The sequence below is a fragment of the Arvicola amphibius genome, chromosome 2 (genome assembly GCF_903992535.2).
Source record: "Arvicola amphibius chromosome 2, mArvAmp1.2, whole genome shotgun sequence".
Lineage (NCBI taxonomy): Eukaryota > Metazoa > Chordata > Mammalia > Rodentia > Cricetidae > Arvicola > Arvicola amphibius.
Genome location: NC_052048.2, coordinates 123,676,709 through 123,698,252, shown reverse-complemented (window position 1 = coordinate 123,698,252; position 21,544 = coordinate 123,676,709). Strand labels below are relative to the sequence as shown.

At 44.6% G+C, this 21,544-nt stretch overlaps 1 protein-coding gene across 1 annotated transcript in view; it reads left to right on the top strand.

The window, feature by feature from the left end:
- Positions 1-21,544, top strand: part of Crim1 (cysteine rich transmembrane BMP regulator 1) — a 175,616-nt gene that overhangs the window by 77,271 nt on the left and 76,801 nt on the right. Inside the window, exons 3-4 of the mRNA XM_038320549.1 lie at positions 4,721-4,963; positions 5,986-6,106. Coding sequence (XP_038176477.1) covers positions 4,721-4,963; positions 5,986-6,106 — 364 coding nt within the window. The remainder of the gene's footprint in view (positions 1-4,720; positions 4,964-5,985; positions 6,107-21,544) is intronic.

The window sequence follows — 21,544 nt, the reverse complement described above, 5'->3', positions numbered from 1 at the left end:
ACAGATGACCTGAAGTTTCAGAATTAAGAACGCTGATTTCAAAGATGGGCAGTGGTGTTCAGTAGATAGAGAGTATGTTAGTTTCAGATGTTCATGTTTTTAAAAAATGCCCATAACACTATATATGTTCACACATATGTGCCTAGCTATAAAATCTCAAAGAATTAACAAAAACAAAAAATTAGACAGCACGCATGAACTAGTAACAAATCATTAAAGGAAAACTCCCTCCCTGCCCTCAACTTAGCTCTACAAACATTTTATAGCAAAATAAAATATTCCGAAAACCGTCAAAAGAAGAAATCAGTGTTGAGTTACAGTTATTTCAAAACAGATCACACTGAGAGGAACACATAGGAAACTTAGAACATGACTGAAGAAGTATTTGGCTAAAACGTTAAAGTCACATTGTTATGTGTTTGTAAGTAAGCAAGAGAGAAATAGAAGTGAATTTGGTCCTTATGTTAAGACTCTTCAGGAGCAATAGAAAGAATCTGAAAGACTAAAACATCCCAAAATGTAAAGGAACTGACAGGTACACAAAGCAGGAAGACTGAAGCCTTGTCAGTAAAGTTTGCTGGGAACTTAGGGTGTAATACAGCTTGGGAAAGATGAGTCTAAAAGAGCTAAGATAATAATATTGAATAATAGCTAAAGCACCTGCCTGCACCCTTTCCCTTTAAGGTAGTTTTATGAGAAAGTTATATGTAAACATCAAAAAAATAGTTAACTTTGTGCTTACAGAAATAGTTTTTCAGTAGTTGGACATGTTGGCACACACCTTTAATCCCAGGATTTGAAAGGTAAAGGCAGGCAGATCTCTGAGTTGGAGGCCATTCTGGTCTATATAATGAGTTCCAGGCCACCCAGGGCTACACGGAGAAACCCTGTCTCAGAACAAAAACAAAGCATCTTTTGCAGCGAAAGAGATAGAATACAGAAGTCCTTGTTGAAAGAGTCTATGTAACTATATCTAAGACTGAGTAGCCAGCATTTGGAAAAGAAAGGGGGTGAGGGAGTAGGTGTGTGTGTATTGGGGGGTATGAACTCCAGTAACTACTATACTCTTTTTTTTGTTTTGTTTTGTTTTGTTTTGTTTTTTGAGACAGGGTTTTTTCTGTGTAAGTCTTGACTGTCCTGGAACTTACTCTGTAGACCAGGCTGGCCTTGAACTCACAGAGATCTGTCTACCTCTACCTTCCGAGTGCTGGGCTTAAAAACGTGCCATCACCATCCAACCTATATTCAGATTTTTAAGCTTAAAGATCTTAAGGTATTAGGAAGTCACAGTCAACAGAACCGTTTAAAATGGGGTGTTTTCTAAGAACCCAAAGGATGCTTTACCATCTGCTAATTGACTGTATTAGTTAAGGGAAAGCTAGTATGATTGTCTCAAGAAGAGTTGAAATAGTGTTTGGTAAGATTAAACCTTAATTCTCGACATTCTTGGACACTTTCACGTTTAAAGTCCTGATTCATGTATGTTCACTGACAGTTAACACTGCCTTGGTCATCTGCCTTGGCCCTTGTGTGCTGCAGAAGCTCACGCAGCTCTCATGCTGTACACGCTTTAAGAAGTGACATTGTTAAAGAGTGTCAAGAGTCGAGTAACTTGCAAGAGCTAATAAGTTGGATTTGAATGGAAAACATGGAATAATATGTTTGAAAAGCTTTAACTGTAAATGCCAAATCTTCAGAGAATATGAATATAATAGAATGTAGGGCTGGGGCTCATTCAGAGAGTACTTTTGTACGGGACGTCCTAGGTTGGATCCCCAGAATTCCATAAAACCAAGCCTGGCAGTCCATACCACAGTCCCAGCACTTGGGAGGAAGAAACAAGAAGTTCAGAAGTTCAAGGTGATCCTGACCTACACCAGACCCTGTCTCAAACAAATCAATAAATAAATTATCACAAATGCTTATCATAAATAAGCAAATGTAATAATTCAGTGCTCTTTGTAGGTAGAATTGGGGCTTTTCTTTATTATACATCAGTGTTAGCATCTGCCAGATAAGCAGTCCTCTTGGATGTACTTTACAAGGACCAAGCTGAGCCCCATCGCCAAGATTAACCTTCTATTTCCCAGCTCTTTGAGGATCCCCATGCTGATGCAGTGCAGGGAGATTCTCAATGTAGACTCCTCGTCATTGATGTACCTTTTCTTTGCAAGGTAGTTCCTAGGGATTTTAGTATGAAAGTAGATGACTAGGTGTTTTGAGAGTGTAGCTAAGACCTGTGTGGCCCACACATGTGATTGTAGGCGCCGTGGCTCTCAGGAAAGGAGAAAGTTCAGCTGTGAGGGCTTATCAGAAACCACATTTCCAGTCAGGAAAGAAGTTGAGCCCAGATAAATCAACTCAGGAGGGAAGAAGGTCAAGGCCAAAGTTGAACACCTTCAACACCAGGCAATCCTAGGACAGGAGTCCTATCATACCAGAGGTTCGTGGACCAGATGGACCAGGGTCAGCTCACCCCAGCCCATTCACCAGCCGTATTGACTTGGGCAATTAGCTTAACCTGCCTGAACTTTGATTTCATTACCTGCAAAATGGAGCAGAAACTAGCTCAGAGAATTCCCAGGACATCAGAAGTAGTGTGTGTGTGTGTGTGTGTGTGTGTGTGTGTGTGTGTGTGTGTGTGTGTGTGTGTGTGTGTGTGTGTGTGTGTGTGTGTGTGTGTGTGTGTTCCGCTATTGAAGTTTTACCCTTAGGCCAGAAGCTGTTTTCACTTTCCGCTCTGCTTTAAGCTTATTGGCTGTTGGTTTGATGGCAGCAACTGGTAGAGAGGGCGGGGCTTGCACTTGACTATTGACCCTGACTGAAGCAGAGGTGTGGTGCAGTCGCTTTCTGTCCAACAGGAAAAGTAGGGCGCAGCTATGAGTTGTGTGACAGAAAGCACATCGCGTGACCTTTAATGACAAAGTCATCTCCCGTGTCCAACATGTTGTTAACTGTAGTAAACAGTGCATGGATTTGGCTTTCTTTCCTCTCTCCAGATCCTTCTCTGCCTCATACTACCCCCCTCCACCCCCCAGTGTCTCCTGTTACTCACAATCCCAAAACCTTACTATTGCAAGAGGGGACCCTCTTGCACAGTCGAGATCCCATCACCTTTCTTGGAAGGCTCCTCTGGGTATCTCTGTGGCGCTCATCTCATTCCATGCTGGCTCTGCACCTCGTAGCCACCCCTCCTCCTCAGCCGTCTTAGCTCCCCTCACTCTGTCCGTCTCCCAGAGCGTTTAGCACTCTCTGTTGCTGTTTATAATATTGATCGCTTTTCTGTCACCCTTTACTGCCTCGTAGACCAGATGAGAGCAAGAATCAATCTTAATCTTTCCCTCCTCCCTCCCCTTTCTCTCTCCTCTCTCTCCTGGTTATCCCAAACTGCTAAATCAATTGGCACTCAGTAAATAGTTCTGGATGCATTTTCGAGGACTCTAAGTGTGGAAGATCTCCTCGCACGTGTTTTACCTAGTCGAGTAGTTAAGCAAGGAAGGTGACTAGGAAAGTGAAAGGGGTGGCAGCCAGGTTGGCAGGTGACCAGAGGAAGAGCCAGGTATCATCCCATCACTTGGCAAGTGGAGGCAGAAGGATGAGGACTTCCGGGTTCACCTCTGCTCCATGAGGCTTTTGAGGGAGAGAAGTCGGAAAGAAGCAGGCTTGGCTGGGGAATGACAGTTACATCTGTGCTATCCAGAGCTGAGCGAAACGTAAGTGGTGCCTTGGCTCTTGCTTTTCCACTGGTTAGGCGGGTTCCTTGCGTTTTCTGCCTTAGGTTGGTTGGTTTGTTTTGGTATACACACACAGACACAATTAAGGAAACTCTTGACTTCAGTCCTGTTCTGCGGTGCCATCTCTGCGTTTTAGTTTAGCAAAGTCAGTTAAAGGTTGCGGAAGTGGTCACGACAGCACCGTGTGCCTTCCTTTCAGTAACGTCTTCCCAACACCCTGACCCTCTTCAAAGGTCACCGTCGTTAGTAGTTTTACATTGTTGCAGTCTTTTCCTCGAGGCCGTGGGTCTCTTAAAAGCTTAAACCAAGAACATAGCCTGAGGACCCCAGGTTGATGAGCTCGGATCCGCTGCTCAGTCTTACACTTGCTGGGTAAAGCCCACTGTTACTTTCCCCATCTCTGAGACTGAGCTGTCTCCATGGGTGAGCAGGTGGCATTGCATGGACAGGTGCATCCCGTGGGCCAGACGGGCCGTGTAGGAGAATGACAGGGGAAGGTGGCTCATGGTCTTGTTCAGACATGGGCATATCTTAATCAGCTCCTTTCATCGGAGCCCGTTTAGAGGTCAAGTTCTTCATGTCCGGTATCGTTCATATTGTCTTCAGTCCCTGGAGTAGCCAGGGCTTGTTTCTGTCACTGTTTGGGTTTTTAACCTATATCACTATCCAGAAAGAAACCTCACAACCCTTGGGTTCACATTTAGTCTAGACCTGAGTCTGAGCCACGTGAGGCCTTCCCTTTGCGTACCCTTGAGCTTTGGAGTAGGTGTTAGCTGTACACCATGAGCAAGGAATGGAACCTCAGGGCCTGTATTTTGGTGTCACGAGCAGCTCTTGGTAGAGATTTCCCGTGGTTGAGATTTTCACCAGACTTCTTTTGCTGCCCTGCTCTTTGCATAGTAAATAGACTTGGGATGATCTGTTCTTCCCACAAAAGTGCCCCACACTGCTCTGGGCATGAGCTAAATTCTTTCTCTCCCATTTAGAAGAGAAGCCAGATTGCTCCAAGGCCCGCTGTGAAGTCCAGTTCTCTCCACGTTGCCCTGAAGATTCCGTTCTGATCGAGGGCTATGCTCCTCCTGGGGAGTGTTGTCCCTTACCCAGCCGCTGCGTGTGTGACCCTGCGGGCTGTCTGCGCAAAGTCTGCCAGCCGGGATACCTGAACATTCTAGTGTCCAAAGCCTCAGGGAAGCCGGGAGAGTGCTGTGACCTCTCTGAGTGCAAACCAGGTATGCGCAAGCTGGCTGGGCAGCATCCCCCTTTGCATCAGAGGGCAACAGGTCCCTCCTCCAGGGCTTCTCCACTCCCACCAAAATGAGCATTCTTACTTGTGCTCAGATGGCTTGTTGCTTGGGGCTAGTGTCTCACTTCAGGACTCTAATCAAAGAGCCGGAGGGATAATTTCCTGGCGCATGAGTGCCATCATGGAGTAAGCCAGCTCTTTTCTCTTCCGTCTTTGTTTGAGGAAGCTATTGGGGAAGACAGTGGTACTATCATCCCCTGCTTCGCTCCCCAAGAGATGATCAGAGGCCTCATTTGCAGATGCGTCTCTCACTTGGAAGGTGTACATTTAGAAGCACACATACATAAAACAGAATTACTTTTGGATAAATACACACATCCGAATGGCAGATGTTTTATAAGGAAACAGCCCCAGTTTTCTTCCTTGGCAGCCCCTCCCGTCCGCCTTGGCTTCGAAGCATGCCCTCCGTCACTTGACTGTTTACTCACCTTCCTTGCCAGTGTTGGAATTCTTGTCATGTCGCAGCTGTTTCTCGCTTTATCTAACAGCCTTCCCCTAGTGCCAGCATTTCTAATGTAGTCTGTGACTAGATCTAGGTTGTAGTGGTTTCTTCTTCGCAAGTTTCTAATGACTGATCAGTTTTTAAAATTTTTTTCCTTTTATTTTTCTTTCTTAATCTTGGTTTTCCTGTTAGGTAAACGCTTCAGGCCAAGCGATCCCGTGTCCATGTCTTGAACTGCTCTGTCAGAAACTCTTCTCGCTGCCCCTCACCATCCGTATAACTCCATGGTCTCGCTCTGTTCCCATCCTAACTCTTGTCCCCTGTTTGAGATGCACCACAGTCACACTTCCGTTTCATTGACATAAAGGAAAACACTAGAAGGGTCCTCTGGTTTTCAGGGAAGCAGAGAGTCTTCGGGCATTTGCCCATGGTCGTTATTTCATTTGGGGATTCAAAATGCACGTAGATGTCGCAATAAACAGTGCTTCTCTGTTTGCCCCTTTCAGTTTTCAGCGTGGACTGCAGCACCGTGGAGTGCCCCCCTGTCCAGCAGGCCGTGTGCCCCCTGGACAGCTACGAAACTCAAGTGCGGCTCACAGCGGATGGCTGCTGTACCCTGCCGGCAAGGTTGGTTTGTCATGGGTTCACATTTCCTTTCTGACTTATTTGCTAGCACCATCCCCGGGACAGTTTCTCTAGCCTGCAGCTTGTTTTCCCTTGGGAAACCCAATCCTTGCCTGTTTCTCTGGAGAAACTGCTGGACTGTTACTATTACTTGCTATTTACATATGTCTCTCCTCACATCAAAGCCAGGTGTCATCAGGTTAAGCCATTAATCTTAAGGATTAAGACTCTTCCTGAAAGCACTTGGAGGACTAGGAAGTAAGTAGGCATGCTTTCCCCACCATGCACAGATTAGGAGGCAGAATGAGGCCTCTGATAGTGAGACACACCATTTGATCCTTTGCAGCAGATCTTGTGGGTGTGTAAACCAAGTGCCCAGTGTTATAAAACACTGACTGCTTCAAAGAGCTGCTCATCAGAAGGGGTCTGGATATGTGGAGTCATGCGTCTCCCAGGGCCCATTTTGTACTGAGGCAAAGGGTATCTGAATTCTTAACAGTAATTTTGAGTATCAGACACATTTCCCTTTAGCTGTGGAAGATAAGCCACCATCATTTTAACGTCAGTAACAGGGCATCCATTGAACACTATTGAATTAGGTGTCGCTAGAGCCGAGAGCCCTCGGGTCTGCTGTTGCTCTACAGAGCATCACAGTGGTGCTAGCCAACAGTACGTTGCTTTCAGGGAACCTGGGTCTGCAATCTATTTCCCCTTACCTATGATACTTGTCCCTCTTCTCTGTCATCACTACCTCCTCCGTCTTTTCTAGCCCTTTATGTTGTCTTTGTAATAAGGAGATTTCCTTTCCTACCACTTCTGTTCTACATAGAATACCAAGAGCTGAAAACCTTCCTTATTTAGTTCCATCTGTAACCTCTGCTCCAGTCCCGTCCTAGTACCAGGCATTTGGTATTTAGCGTTTAGACTTTCTGCATGAGTAGTTTTGGTTATAGGAATGGCTTTATGAATTAAGAATATGTAAGTATAAGTAGCCCATAGTTAAAGTAACCATGTGTTCGTTGGGGTTCTAGGCTTTGAACAAGTCTTTGAGATTTAGCTCATGATCTCAGAGGTTTTGTTCTATCCTAGGAGGAGGGTGTTGCATGGCAGTTCACCAAATGGCATCCAGGGAGTAGAGAAGAGAGATTGTTTGACTAGGGAACCCCGTACTTTTCTCCCATCTGTTCCTTTGGACTCTAGCCTACGCGATAGTACCATCCATATTCAAGGCAAGGCTCCCCCTACAGTTAATCCTCTCTGGCAGTGACCTCCCTCTCAGACCCACTCAGACCTAGACCAGCAGTTCTCAACCTGTGGGTCACAACCCACTTGGGGGGTCACATATTAGCTATCCTGCATGTCAGATATTGACATTACAATTCGTAACAGCAGCAAAAATTGCAGCTATGAAGTAGCAATGAAATATTTTTGTGGTTGTGGCTGACCACACCATGAGGACCTGTATTAAAGGGTCAGAGCATTAGGAAGACAGAGAACACTGGTCTAATCCTTCTCAATCCCATCAGGTTGATTAGATGAACCACTCTAGTAAGTTTCCTTTTTCAATAATCAGAGTAGATACTTAGAATTTGTTTTCATAATTGCTTTTTTTCTTCTTTCCGCTAACGAAATATATTAGGTCTTTAGTGTCCTGGCCGTTTTCGTATCCAAAGCCTAGGATTCTTTCAGACATGTCCTTTCTGCTGTTTCATGAAGTGGACAACCAAGAGTTCTGTGAAAGTGGTGTGTTAAAGAGGTTCAGCGACCTCCCTGTGACATTAGGATGTTGTATCTATGTGATGTTGTGTTCAAGGGGTGAACACGCATGCACACATAGGTACAACCAATCATCAGCAAAAACAATGGAGCAATACTAGTAGTCACAGATGTCCCTGCAAGGCCTTAATGAAAAGGAAGATGGTTCATTGTATCAGAGAACCTAATTAATAAAAGCCAGGCAAGCTTGTCGTTGAGTTTAGGAAAGGACAACTTTGAACTCAGTTTTACAGCTGTAATTAGCACCTTTTGTATGTTGGAGGTACAGGGGTCTTTTTCTCCCAGTCACTCTTGTTGGGTAAAATGTATAGGATCTGTAGGAAAACACTAAATCTCAGCTTAAGAAGAAAACCTCACAACTAATAACACTCAGCAGTGAGTCACGCTGCTTTCTGCGGCCGACTCCAGTTCCTGGCGCTGGTTAGATGTCTTCCCATCTGGATGGCTGCCTGCCAGCCGTGCTTAGAAGAAATGCTACATTGGAACAGAGGTTGCACTGGATGCTTTCTGTTGCGAGTCTGGTAAACAGAAACCTGAGGGTGGTTATTATGGTATTAATGCAGCTGTGACTTGGGCGTTCTGCTGAAGAATGGTCCAAGGTAAATGGTGCAACCGCAGAAGCACGAAGAAGGAAGTCATCAAAGTCCTGCTGTCAATTATTTGCAGGGAGGACTGCGTTCTCACAGCTCTTACCTTCCTGTGTGTTAGATAGCCAGTGACCCATGCTTGTCCCCTTCCCTGCTGCACACTCACCCTTTGTTCCTGCCCGATCAGTGCTCTCCCCGAGTGTTCTCATGCTCAGGACCTGCATTTCCAGCCGCCTCTCTCCACATAGTGTTTCTCTTCTTTGACCTGGACAGCATCTGCCGTCTTTTGAGGATTCCATTTTCCTCTCTTTAAGGTGTTTTCAATCTTAGATGTCTCTGGTGTGCCCTTCTGCTCCCTTGTAATTCCTCATTCATCTGTTTACGTAACACGTTTATAATACATTGAAATCATTCGGATGTTTCTTTTTTATTTTGTGATTCTCAAAGAAATGTGGGTATTTGTGATCTCTAGTACAAAGGAATAATATGGCCAGCGTATATTAATGAATGAATGAATGAATGAATGAATGAGCAAACAAGCCCATGCTTAGCCAAGGTAATGTATATGATAAGGAAGTGTAGAAAGAACACTTGTAGCTTCTTTATCCCCTTCCCATTTCTCATAATGCAACTGTTGTGCATCTCACTTTAAAAGCCTTGACTTGCTCCCAAACCCTTCTTAAGCTCTCCTACACCCCAGGACTACAGAAGGATGGCTCCCTCCTAGCACTGCCCTCCCCTAACACAGCATGAGTCAACCTTTATCTCTCCATTCCACCTTTTCTGATACCACTCATCCTGCAGGATTCCAATTAAATTCCGTTTTACCCACAAGGTCTTCATCTTTCACGTAATCCCTGTCCTGCCCCCTGGAAACTCCAAGGATATCCTTTTCCTTGCTGTCAGTCACACATTCCCTCGCACCTTTATTTAATTGTTGCACACATAAAGTCTTATCTCACTAGCTGAAGAATGTTTCTAGAGGTCAGCAATTATGTCATATTTCCTCTGTGTGTGCATTAATACTGGTAAATGCAAGGATATATATATATATATATATATATATATATATATGCTCGGTCTGTTGCTTAAGTCTGTTCAGGATAGCTTAGCATATGAACCAGGGTCTCCCTTATTAAAGAAGTTTATAGGTTATACTGTGATCAATGAATGAAAACCCAAGCAAACATATAAAAATAGAAATAAAACGAAAATTGCCTAATTTATAGTAATAGCATTTTAAGAAAGACTTTTGTTCTCATGAGAGAAACATGTTTCCAGCACGACAGAAGCCAGGGTGGAGTATGTAAAACCCTATCATGATCGTTTGACTTTCTCACCTGCTTGTAAAGACCTTGGCTAAGAACTTAGAGCAAAGCCAGTTGTTAGAGAATTCAGGCAGGAGAGCTTTTAGGGCAGAGAAGGGTAAAGTAGCTGAAAGTCCAGCAGTAAAAATTTACTTTTCACTGAGAGTAACCACTTCTCTTATGGCTTTGCTCTCCTTTCATAAAGACCCTCCAGCTCTTCCTAGCAAGGCTGTTTGACTCAGTCAGGCCCCCAGCCGCCCGTTTCTGTGTGAGCTCCTGCTCCTCCCAGGTGGCCTGCTTTTATTCCACTGATTGATCAAACAGGAGTGAGGTCTTAGAAGGGAAGGACTCCGCTCTTTGGGTGTCCTTATCACACCTAGATAACACTTTTTGCCACTGACGCGCACTTCTTTCCCGGCCTGCCCCTGGCCTCTTGCAGCATCCTGGCTTTCTCTTTAGGACCCAACGTTTTCAGTTTCTGCTCTCTTCATGTGGATCCTGAAGACGGTAGATGTCTGTCATGCGCACATGTGAAAGAATTAACCGTTGACCGAGGGTCGGTACTCTGCAACCTGGTTCAGAGTTGCAGGCACCACTGAATTCTTTTAGCCCTTTTCTGTTGGTTCCACTCCGTGATTTCAGCAGCTAACTTATCATACTTTCTAAGAGAAGACAGAAAAAGATAAGAATTCACATTTTGGGGCCTAATCAGGGTCTGAACACCACAGCACAGTAACAGAAGGAGAAACAGAATGTCCTATAGAGCTGTGACCCTTTGTGTATATAGTGTCCGTGAGTGTGTGCATGGTGTGTGCCTGTACAGATGCTGCCATGCACAGGGGGTTTGCAACAAAACAACCAATGTGTTGTGTACATCGATGCAAATGCTGTCTTTGTAGAGCTGGGAAAGCTGTCCTTACACAGTGTGGGGACAGCAATAACAGACATAGCTTAACTGTGTCACATACCTGGATCATTCCCAACCCTTCGTTCATTTTATCATCTCTAACACCATATGGAATTTACACAGCTGCTCATTGGCATGAGGGGCAGGACCAGTCTGTCTTCGAATCAGGATCTTCGAAATCCCTGTGCTCCTTCTTCTGTAGTGCTTGTGGTGTTTTCTTGTTGTTAAAACAGAATGATAAGTCAGCGATGTGAGCTTGTGTCTGTATCAGCAAAGTGCAAATTAGTGACAAATATGTATTTCAGTTTTGCATTGCCATGCCCATGAGCAGTACAGTAAGCAAAAGACCTTCTGTGTTTCTCCGTTCTTGGTGCTGGCTAAGCAGTTCTCGGCATATAGGTCTGGGTGCCGGTTATGTTTCGGGAACCCCGCTGGCATGACTTGAAGGACAACTTGTGTCTGATCTTCCATCCTGAACTGCTTCACGTATGCCAGAAGGAGGAAGTGTCACAGCAAGCATCTCTAGAGACCCAGATGTGGACATCCCTGCTCCTGCCACTTTGTGTTTATGGAAGCAGGTCGCAGAATAAGCCCTTATCCAAAGAGTAGCAGAGTAGAGTCTTCCTTTTGATGGAAGAAGCATCAAAGACTGTCTGGCCATTTTTAATCCACCACAGTATGCATTTAACAAAAATAGGTGACCTTTAGACCTGACTTCGTGGTTAAAGAAAGTTGCTGAAATCCTGCAGGTGAGTGACCCTGTTCTAAAAACTAGTGTGCTTTTGGCTCTGGACATCTGGGTCTTCGGAAATCCAGGCAGCTTTAGAGTTAAGCTCGCTACGTCCTCAGCACTTTGCCCCTCCCTCTTGACAGTTCGTCTCAGCGCAGACAGGTGTTCAAGGCCTCTGAGTACCACCTCAGCTGTAAGCCTCGGTTCAGTTACTGTAACTCGGATCTCCTCTCCTTAGGAAATACTGGGTTTTTCTTGCTCAGACAACAGAAAATGTCATTGAGGTGTATGGAGAGGGGACGCCAAAGCAACTATTTCTCAAAACTAGGTCCATGTTTAAAACAAAAAGCAATCTTGAAAGAATGTGACAAGAAAGATTCCGTCACTATTCATCTTGTCCGAGAGAAGTGGATCTACCTGCTGTATCTGGAGGCTGGGTGTACCTGAGATGCACACACAGTGTGAGTCCATGTTCCGCTGCCGAGCCTAACCCTTAGCCCAGCTGGGCTGTCTGTAGAGATGGCTTCCAGGTCACTCTCTGTTGTTGTTGTTTGTTTTCCTACTCTAGGGCACATTGCTGGCTCCAGGGTCTCCGCCTCCTTTCATAGAGCTTGCACTTTGTCGCTATCAGTTTTCAGTTTTAAGGACGCAGACTAACAGGACATTAAATTGTTAACATTTGGGGCAACGACTCCACTGCACCTTACTGGAAGTTAACTGAATTACTGTTTAGAACATTTTATGCCTTCTGATATTTTTGTATGTTTATTGAGAAGATGAATGATAGTCACTCATTCTAAATTTAATGAGTTGTCATAAACTCTTCTTTCTGAAACATTATGTTATCAATTTCTGTCTATAAATATGTTTTTCTTAAAAGTTATTGAGAAAAAAATCCAAGCCAGTTATTTTGAGTTCAAAATAAATTAAGTCATTGTTTATGGTATCCAGAACCTTAAAATAGCTTTGTCTTGGGTTGTGTATGCTGTGAAAGCCAGGTTCCCAAGCTCCCTTTTGGCTCCTGCTTCTCTCTTGACCAAAGGGCCTGACTCACTTCCAGAACTAAGATCCAGAGCATTGAGATCTCTTACTTTCTGAGACACTATATCCAAAAATCTTGTTTTTATTTTTAGCTCAAGATTTATAAGTTCTAATTTTTTCAGTTCTAAGGTAATTAAAAATTTTAGATTATCTTGGCAAAAATGTTAATATATGACTCCTGTTTTCACCAAAAAAATTGGGGATGTATTCAGCACGTGAGAAATGAAGTAAAGATCAATGGACTATTCTGAATCTTGCCGCTCAACCCGATCGGAGAAGTTGTACCATGATCCGTTCTCACAGGCGATGTCTGTAGAACTGGAAGCTCCCTGCCTAGAGCAGCAGCAGCAGCCTGTGTCTGGGTGAGCATGAGCCACCAGGTGCAGTGTCCCCTGTCCCCTGTGGACCACGTCACTGTCAGCGCCCATACCTGCCCCTGTCTAAGCACTCGGGAGACCCGACCGTTACTTTGTGATTGTTGTCAGTGAGCACATGTGTGCCCACCTGTGCATGACACATGTGGTAGCTGAAGGATACTCAGTATGTCACATGATCTGAGCCAAAATAAAATGGAAGGCAGGAAAGGGTTGCGTGATTTCTTTTTGAGACAGGGTTTTGTTCAAGTTTTGGTGCTTGTTGTGGAACTAGCTCTTGTAGCGACCAGACCGGCCTCGAACTCAGATCCACCTGACTCTGCCTCCCAAATTCTGGGTTGCGTGATCTTAAAAGTAGCTTCCACCTCTTGAGTTTTTTGACTTTCCCAAATCTTCTCAATCGGATGAAACCCAAAAAAGTTTGTGTTAGGAACTTCTTAAGGGAAAGCAAGAGGAAAAGAAAGCCCTCAAAACGCCGGGACTCAGGAAGATAATGAAGAAATGACTAAGGTCACATGGTGATAGGAGGACACTATCCAGTGAAGGCGTGGAGAAAAATAGCCTTACATTTTCTTACAAAAGGCAAAATGAAACACAAACTACTAGGCTAGTTCTTCGTGCCTTGGTGGTCAGCACTGGTTAGATACAGAAAGCTGTGTGATAAGCAGGTGAAGTAGGTGATTTTGTGTTTGATAGACGGCTCACTGATTACTGCTAGCTACATTTTCTTTTGACGTCTATGAAGAGACAGTTCCTAAGGAAAGGGGGTGGATGACATCTGGCCAAAGGCTGAATCTACAAATAAGGATTTACTGTATTAAATTGCTATTCGACAGTGGAATGTGGCCTTCTCTGTCAGCTGCCTTGGTATGTGTGCTATGGGAAGGACTCCAGTGTGTGTTTGGGGTGCGGTCCCCAGTGCCTTACATACTCCCCATGTGTGCTGAGCATGGATGCCTGCTGCCCCCTGGACCCGGACCCATGTGCACATTGTTTCCCTTCTCTGAAGACTCATTTCTGCTGAGTGTCTAACTACTCATCTCTCTTCTCTGTCACCCTTCATTCAGCTGTATGTTCTTAATACCTCTGTATTTCAAGTTTACGTGTGTGTGTGTGTGTGTGTGTGTGTGTGTGTGTGTGTGTCTCACAATTATATTTTAGGAGAGTTTTATGTCCTCTGTTACTAATTTTGTAGTTATTCCATTATATCACTTAAAATAAATATTCTATGTGAAGGGCTCTTTTTTTCCCCCTCGTTTGTGCCTCAGTTTGACTTTTCTCCTCTGAAACACCAACTGATATCTATCTAAGACAGTTTCCCAGCCCCGTGCTGCCCTGTCAGAACAGTTCCACACTTCAGGAAGGGAAATTAGATTAAAGCAAAGATGATTACTTACACATGATAACACAGCCATGTCCAGAATGAAGGTCTTGAAATGCCTTTCCTTAAGACCAGATCTTTGTATTTGCCCCCAGCTGCTTCCGTTCAGAAATCTAAGGTGTCCCCACCTCTGCAATCCAGATTTCTTTGCACTTGTGAGAAAATCCATTTTTGCTAGTGCTTGGTTGTGAGATGATAATAGAATTCTAGCAGATTGCTAGCACACTGTGTTTGGGAGTCAATAAAGACGTTTGGGGTAAGGAGCGTTCTGGAGTTCCAGAATTCGCAGCCTGAAGTGGACTCATCCCAGATGAGGCCAGCCGAATGGAATCCTTGGCAGGGTGCTCCATCCCCTCAGAAGCATGTAAGTTAATAAAAATTAATCTGACCGCATAGCTGCAGGGAGTGAAAACAAGGTGTACCAATTCGAAAATGCTGAAATCTGTTAAAACAGCTCAACAGAGACTCATTGAGGGAAGACAGGGAACAGAACGCTGGGCTTGCCATAGGGTGTGGTGCTTAGTGAAAGGAGAGGGCTCAGCAGTTTCTGAATATCACCGGTGATGGTGCAGAAGGCTCTGGGTCTCTAGAAGGCCATCCGATAGTGGCACACACCATCAGTAGCCCGCCTTCAAGGGAAATGCCCCATTATAGACTTTTTTTCCCACCATGTAACGAAAACTGAGTCCAGGCGTGTGCCACCTTTACATCTAGACGAAGAAACCGGAGAACTCTAAAAGACACTCGCATGGAAAGTGATGGGGAATGCTTACTGTTGAGTCCTTTTATTTGCCCTAGTTCCAATTTTAAATAATACGCTTTGCTTCCTACTGATAACGACGTCGATTAGCTTACTGTTGAGTGCAGTTGTAGCTCACAGAGTGTTGATGTCACTTCGCATTCCGTCTGCTAAAGTTTGGATCCTGGGGGAGTGAGTTGAGCTTCTCAAAGTTTTTCTAAACAGTTCTTATCTCCAGAGACCCACCTTTTCAGTCTCTGGGGTGTTTAGCCTCGTGTTAGGGTGGGAGTGCTGGGTAAGTGGCTATCAACAGTGCACACCCACTCCGCCCAGATAGACACGTTAAAGCTGGTCTTCCTGGGGAGTTAGGACCTCTTCCCTTTTAATGCTTGGAACTCAGGGATCTCTGCTTTGACCTTTGGCCTTGGTTAGTCCAGGTCATCAGGTCATATCTGTTGGAGACCTTGTGGCTGCTAACGTTGTACCGGGTAATTGAAGTTGCTTTTCTTATGCCAACTCAAGCTAAGCAGTAGAAATTGTCCCTGAGCGTGCAGTTCCAAGAAACCTTTATCAAATCAAGTGTTTTGTAATGAATTATCATGTCCATCTATTTTATGCTCCCATCTCAACAAAGATGGACCTATCTTTATTTTTTTAAGATCAGTCTGTTGGTAAACATCTCTCTCTTTTTAAAAAAAGAAAAAGAAAAATTCAGTTCTTCTTTGAGGTATGGAGTGTCATTCCCTTTAAATAATTCCTCCAGCTGCTTTTTGAGAGTAAATTATATGGTATGTAAAACATGCATTAACATGTGCATTTAAAGCATTCCTGACTCGTGACATGCTATGTCAGTAGCATTCTCCTTGTTTTTAAACACATGCAGAAAAAAAAAAAAGAAAAAGATTGCAAGTATATTTAAGCGTATTTGAAGCCCTTCTTTCTCAGCTTAGGAAACAACATTGATTCTGTTGCCCTCTGTCATAGTAATTTTTGGTCCAAAAGAGCAACAACTCATGACTAAAAAGCCAGAGTCTATATTAAACTCTGGTGTTTTTTTTTAAACAAAATAATTGTAAGAATTTCATGTTATTATTGGACTGATCCCAGACTGAAGAAAATACGCTTTCCTAGAAGTTAAAGCCCTTACCCATTAGAGATGAACCATCTCCCCAGTAGGGTGTTTGGCTTGTCAGTCATGTGCTTCAGCTGTGTGAGCCTTCACATTTTCTATACCATGGCTGTGTGCCCTGTGTGCTCCTCCACGAACTTGACCCAGGACCTAGTCTTTTTTCTGGGTTAACTCTGAAAACAAACAAAGTCACATCACTCATTGGCTTATGTTTGTTCCAAGTGGTCCAGACATCACAACTGAGGGGAACAAGCGAATCTTGTGGAGCCTTTGGTGAAGCCCAAGTGGAGAATCCACAGCAAGAATAATATTAAATTTGACGATTTTCTCCATCCATCCATCATCCAGAAAAATAAAAGAACTGCTCTGAACAACACTACGGGGGGAAACAAAGCTTTGTGAATTTTTTAGGGAGCTAACAAACGAATGTAAGACATTACTTCTCTAGGAAAGACTAGAAGAAGCCTAGAGATTCAGAGAGCATATTTTACCCACTTGGCACCCTTCGCAGTGGCCAGAGGTAGTGGCAGCAAATCACTGTGCTTGACAGTTTGTAGAAGTTTGAGGTTGTGTTTGCCTTGTAGACAATGAACAACTGAGCTCGAACCCTGGAGGCAGAGATAGCTGGATTCTCTCGGTCTTTCTGAGTTAGCCTGTTGGGAAGAGACCATGCAGGCAAAAGCCTTTCAAGATATTCTTTCCTGGCCTTGTATGGATTGGGGAGGCATATTGCGATTAGCCTAAGTCATTTATCCCTTCTTGTCCTTGGCAAACCTGTTCCAGAGCCTTCATGGATGCCTGGAATTTCACATGAGACTAAATTCAGTTTTCTTCTATGCATATAGACCCATAATAAAGGCACAAAAAGATACTCATAAATAAAACTATAGCAATTATAGTAACATACTGTAATAAAAATTATTCATGCTGGTCACGGTGACTTAGGCCTTTAATCCCAGGACTTGGAGAGTGAGACAAAAGAATTACCATAAATTTGAGGCCAGATTGGGTTTATAGAGTATAACCCTTTCTCAAACCACCAGATACATGCACAGTGTTATTTATGACTTGTGGTTGTTTATTTCTAGAACTTTCCATTTGAAAAGGGGTTACTGAAAAGCAGGATAGATTAGGCTAACCTGTGCACCCTTTGAGGCCCAAGACCCACCTGTGTATATTCCGTCTCATCACCTTCTAACACAGATAAATAAAAGCTTACGTCCATTCTGTAGATAGTCTGCGGCAAGCTCCGGCACCCAAAAGCCTATAGTTGTGACTTGTTCAGGAAACAGATTCTTGGAATGTTCGTCGTGTACCTGGAAGGAATAAATGTCCATGAGATCAAGGAGCCTTCAGTTTATGGGGAGGCAAATGCGAATAAATCATTGTAGTTTTAAGTGTTGCTTGTTTTAGAAGTTGAAATGTGCAAAATAAGGAGAAGCTTATGGGACAAAGAGATACTAATTCCTGTTTGGAAAACTGTCAGATTGCACTTTTGAGCTGAGTCTGTGGGAATGAGTCAGAGTTCATGGGATGGAGAAAGACGAACGGGCATTCTAGGCTATTAGAGTCTTTGACTTTTCAGTTTTTAAATGTGTCTGGGAGCCGAAAACATTTGCACTAATCTCATGTATCTTCATGACTTAAGAGAAATGGAATGGACCCCCTCTCCAGATAGCCACCCCGTGGCCAGACTACATCACTTGTTTAAGATTTCTCTTTGCTTTCCTCTTCCAGGGAGCAATGCTTCTTAGAATAGTAGGCAGATCCCGTTATCCAGCCTTCGCCTGCCTCTCCTCCATATCAGCTGCCAAACCCTTGATAATAATGCCTTGTCCTCGTCTTGACATATGCTGTGTAGATGGTTTCTTGTTCTTGTAAACCCTCCAGGTTTTTCTGTACCTAGAATGTCTTCCTTCTGTGCCCTCTCATCCTTGGTGACTTCTGCACAATCCTGGACTTCTCACAGCCTTCCTCCCACTGCCTCTGCCGTCAGGCACCCGCCACTATACATCTACCACATCACCGAAGAGCTGGACTCACGGGCAGAATGGCTTATGCAAGGAGTGTGCTCTCTCCAGCAGCCTTTGGCACAAAGGTGCTCACTAGGTGGAGTTCCAGTTTGCAACGAGCATCCTTGGGACCCACTTCACACCGAGATTGTTTCATTTCTTGAGATTACATTCTTTGCCCCATTGATAGTAATGGCCAGCATCTTTAAACTGGCCTGTTTTGCATAAAAGACAGGCTTCTTCAGAACACGTGTTTGTTTCTGTCCAGGACGAGAGTGGTACCTCTTAGAGGGAAGCATCCTGAGCTGTCTGCTCTGTCCTCACTTCTTCGTCTGCACTCCGCTGTCACTGTCCCTGACTGATATAACTGAGGAGTTCCCACTGAAAGACCCGATGCAGGAGGAGGGAAAGGGGTCAGGAAATGTGAAAATATTAGAAATATTATATAAATATATATAATATATAATATAAAAATATTAGAAAGCTTAGCCTAGGGTGGGTTCCACTGGAGCGCCGCAGGCAGGGAGGAGGCTCAAGCGTTAAAGAGAGCCGGTCAGAAGGAGGCTGAGTCTTGGGAGAAACCGGCAAAATCATGGAGTGGACAGCTTCACAGAGTGAGTGTGCAGAACTTGGAAAGCGGCCTGTTGTCATGTGCAGGTGGGCTGTGTGACTTCAAAGACTTCATTGATAGGGTTGAGTTACTTATGTGGGATGGGGCAGAAGCAGGGACCCTGGATCTTCAGGGACTGTGAGAGGTCGTCCTCTGCATCACCCCGAAGCCTCCTCAATGACATAAATAAGAGAACAGGTGTTGAGTGCTTTCTTGTTTCAGCCACGGTGCTAGACGTTTCTCATGCGTCCGTCCGTTTAATCCACACGGCAGTCATATGACATATGGAAACTTTAACCAGCTCTATTTTCCATGTGGTTCAGTTGAGACGTAGATTATATAACTTGCCCAAACTCCCATGGTCACATCGCTGCTAAGGAGCCAGAACTCAAATATGACACTGTTTTATGTCAGTGTCCCTTTCTGGAAGTCTCTGTGTCTTGGGTAGGAGTCAGAGCTACAGGGGAGGAAACGTTTGTGTGAAGGGAAAAGCCTTGCTGACTTCCCTCCCAGCCACCACAGTGGAGGAAATGAGTGTGTGGCTGTCCCCAGTCTCACTGGAGGCAGAAGGATATCGTTAGGGGAGAGCCAGATCGGTATTAAAAAGTTTGCATGGTACAATTTTTGTTGATGTCCACATTGGCTCCTCAGCTCCTGTTGGAAGACAGGTTGGTGCGTAGATGAGTCCCTGGCACATGTATGTTCTCCAGAGGATGCGAGACTGTACCGTCTGCCACTTTACACCAATGACAGGAATGAGAGGCTTGGAGTTGACTGTTCCCTGGGATCCAGTTGGATGTCTGCAGTCATCTGCTTCAGTGCCAACCTGAGTACAAATGACTCTAGATGCCTGAGGCAGTGTGTGCAGCCACAGCAGTGGAAACTGAGCTTAGGATTTAAAGCAGTTGACCTGTTAAGGTGTCACCAGTCCGTGCTTGTTCTTTTATTCCAGGGCAGGTGTTCAGCAGCCTGCACCTCACTGTGCTCTCATATCCAGGGCCTCCCTAAACTGAATCTTCCTGGCATTCCCAGCGTCCAACTAGCTGCATGCCTGCTTTCGTGTGTATTCTCCGTAAATAAACACAAACTAAGTACATATTTGTAGACAAGCCAATTCCATGCTCCAGAGCCTCCATTTCTAATGCAACTGGTGTTCCCAGGTTTGAAATGAAAATACTTGGCATTGCTGCATTTAAACTTATTCTCCGGCCCAGAGAGATGGCTCAGCAGCTAAGAGCACTTCCTATTCTTGCAGAGGACCTAGATCCAATTCCCAGTACCCACATGGCAGCTCGTAAGTTTAAGTTTCAGGATATCCGGGGCCTCTGCTGATGTCCGTGAGCCTCTACTTGCACGTGGTGGGGGCCATAGACATACACTCAGACACACCTACACACATAAAGTAAATAATTTTCTTAAAAATCGTATTCTCATGTCCATCCCCCCTTTCCAGGCTGTGATATGCCAGTTTCTTCTTTTTTCCTTATCTTGAACGGTCCTCTTTACGTCTCTCCCTCCTATCCTACCAGCCCATGAAAGGATACATCAGTGACTTCTCTCAGCTCTGAGGAAGTGGAGACAAGGACTCTCATCAGACAGCTGAGTTTGACAAGGTGGTCGGGAATGCCTATGGGATCCTCGCCCTAACATTTTCAACAAGGGCCAAGGAATATTTTCAGCTGTTGCCTGCCTCTGGTCTGGCTCCCGCCAAGTTCAGAGCCTGCCCCTGGACTTCATTAGAAAGTCACATAAGGGTAGTAGTTTGTAGAAAGCATTGTTTTATTCTCCCCATACTGACTTACCGTGGGGGTCTGGGAACAACGTCTACTTAAAGCTTGTATGTTCCTAAAGTGTGGACCACTTTTCCTTCAGCTCCACACCTTCTGCTTCCTAGGCGCCTGGCATCTTTGAGAAGGAAGTCATAATTGTCTCTTGTGAGAGCCAAGAAATGGGAAGCTGTCCTAGTTACTTAATTGTCTTGGGTTTATATCTCCCGTGCTTGAGAGCACGTCCATCCGTTCTTCCTCCTAGACAAACACGCAGAGCATAACACTCACAGAAAGCTCGGTTGCTTCCCTCCTGTCTCGGAGGTCAGAGTCATCAGGAATGTGCAGTTACGTGTTAGGCTGGAGCAGCTCCCTGTCCTGGGGAGGGACCACTGATAGACAGCAGGGACAGATCCTCCGCGGCTGGCTGTGACTAGTGATGAACAGTCAAGGAGCTCATACCGGGATTAGCTGGAGGAAGGGCGAAGTAGGGTCAGTAGTTCTCCAGGGAGCTGCAAATCTCCTAGGAAGAGGCAGGAGGGAAATTCAAGCCTGCGGCACTCCCATAGGGAGCTAGCTAACCATTTTCCAAAGTGGTAGTTGGACCGTTCCATGTCAAACCTCCTTCTTTGGGATGTTTTATTTACAGTCATGTTTTAAATGTACATATTCCTGGAACGAGGAAGAAAATGAAACCGCAGAACAGTAGAGCTTTAAATTTCATTAATGATGAAGCTGCTTTTAATGGAAGAGCATTGTGTTTTATGTGGCATCTTTTCCATTCTTGACAAGCTATTTCATTAACAGCCTCTACAGCCTTAGCAGAGAGTACTTGGTACCTGTACTTTATAAATACTTAAATGCTTCCTTTCCCCTGTTCCCTGACCAAGGGGAACCCCCTGCCTTTGCTTGCGGACAGGGGATGTCTCCACACTCCAGGACTCAGGCAGGTGTTTCAGATGTGTAATAAAGGCACTATTGGATAAATTCTTTTCTAGAATACTCCCCAATTCGGACTTGTTTTTCCTGAAGGACATGGATCAAGGGATAAGTGTCTGTGTTGGGAAAGATGGGATGTCTGT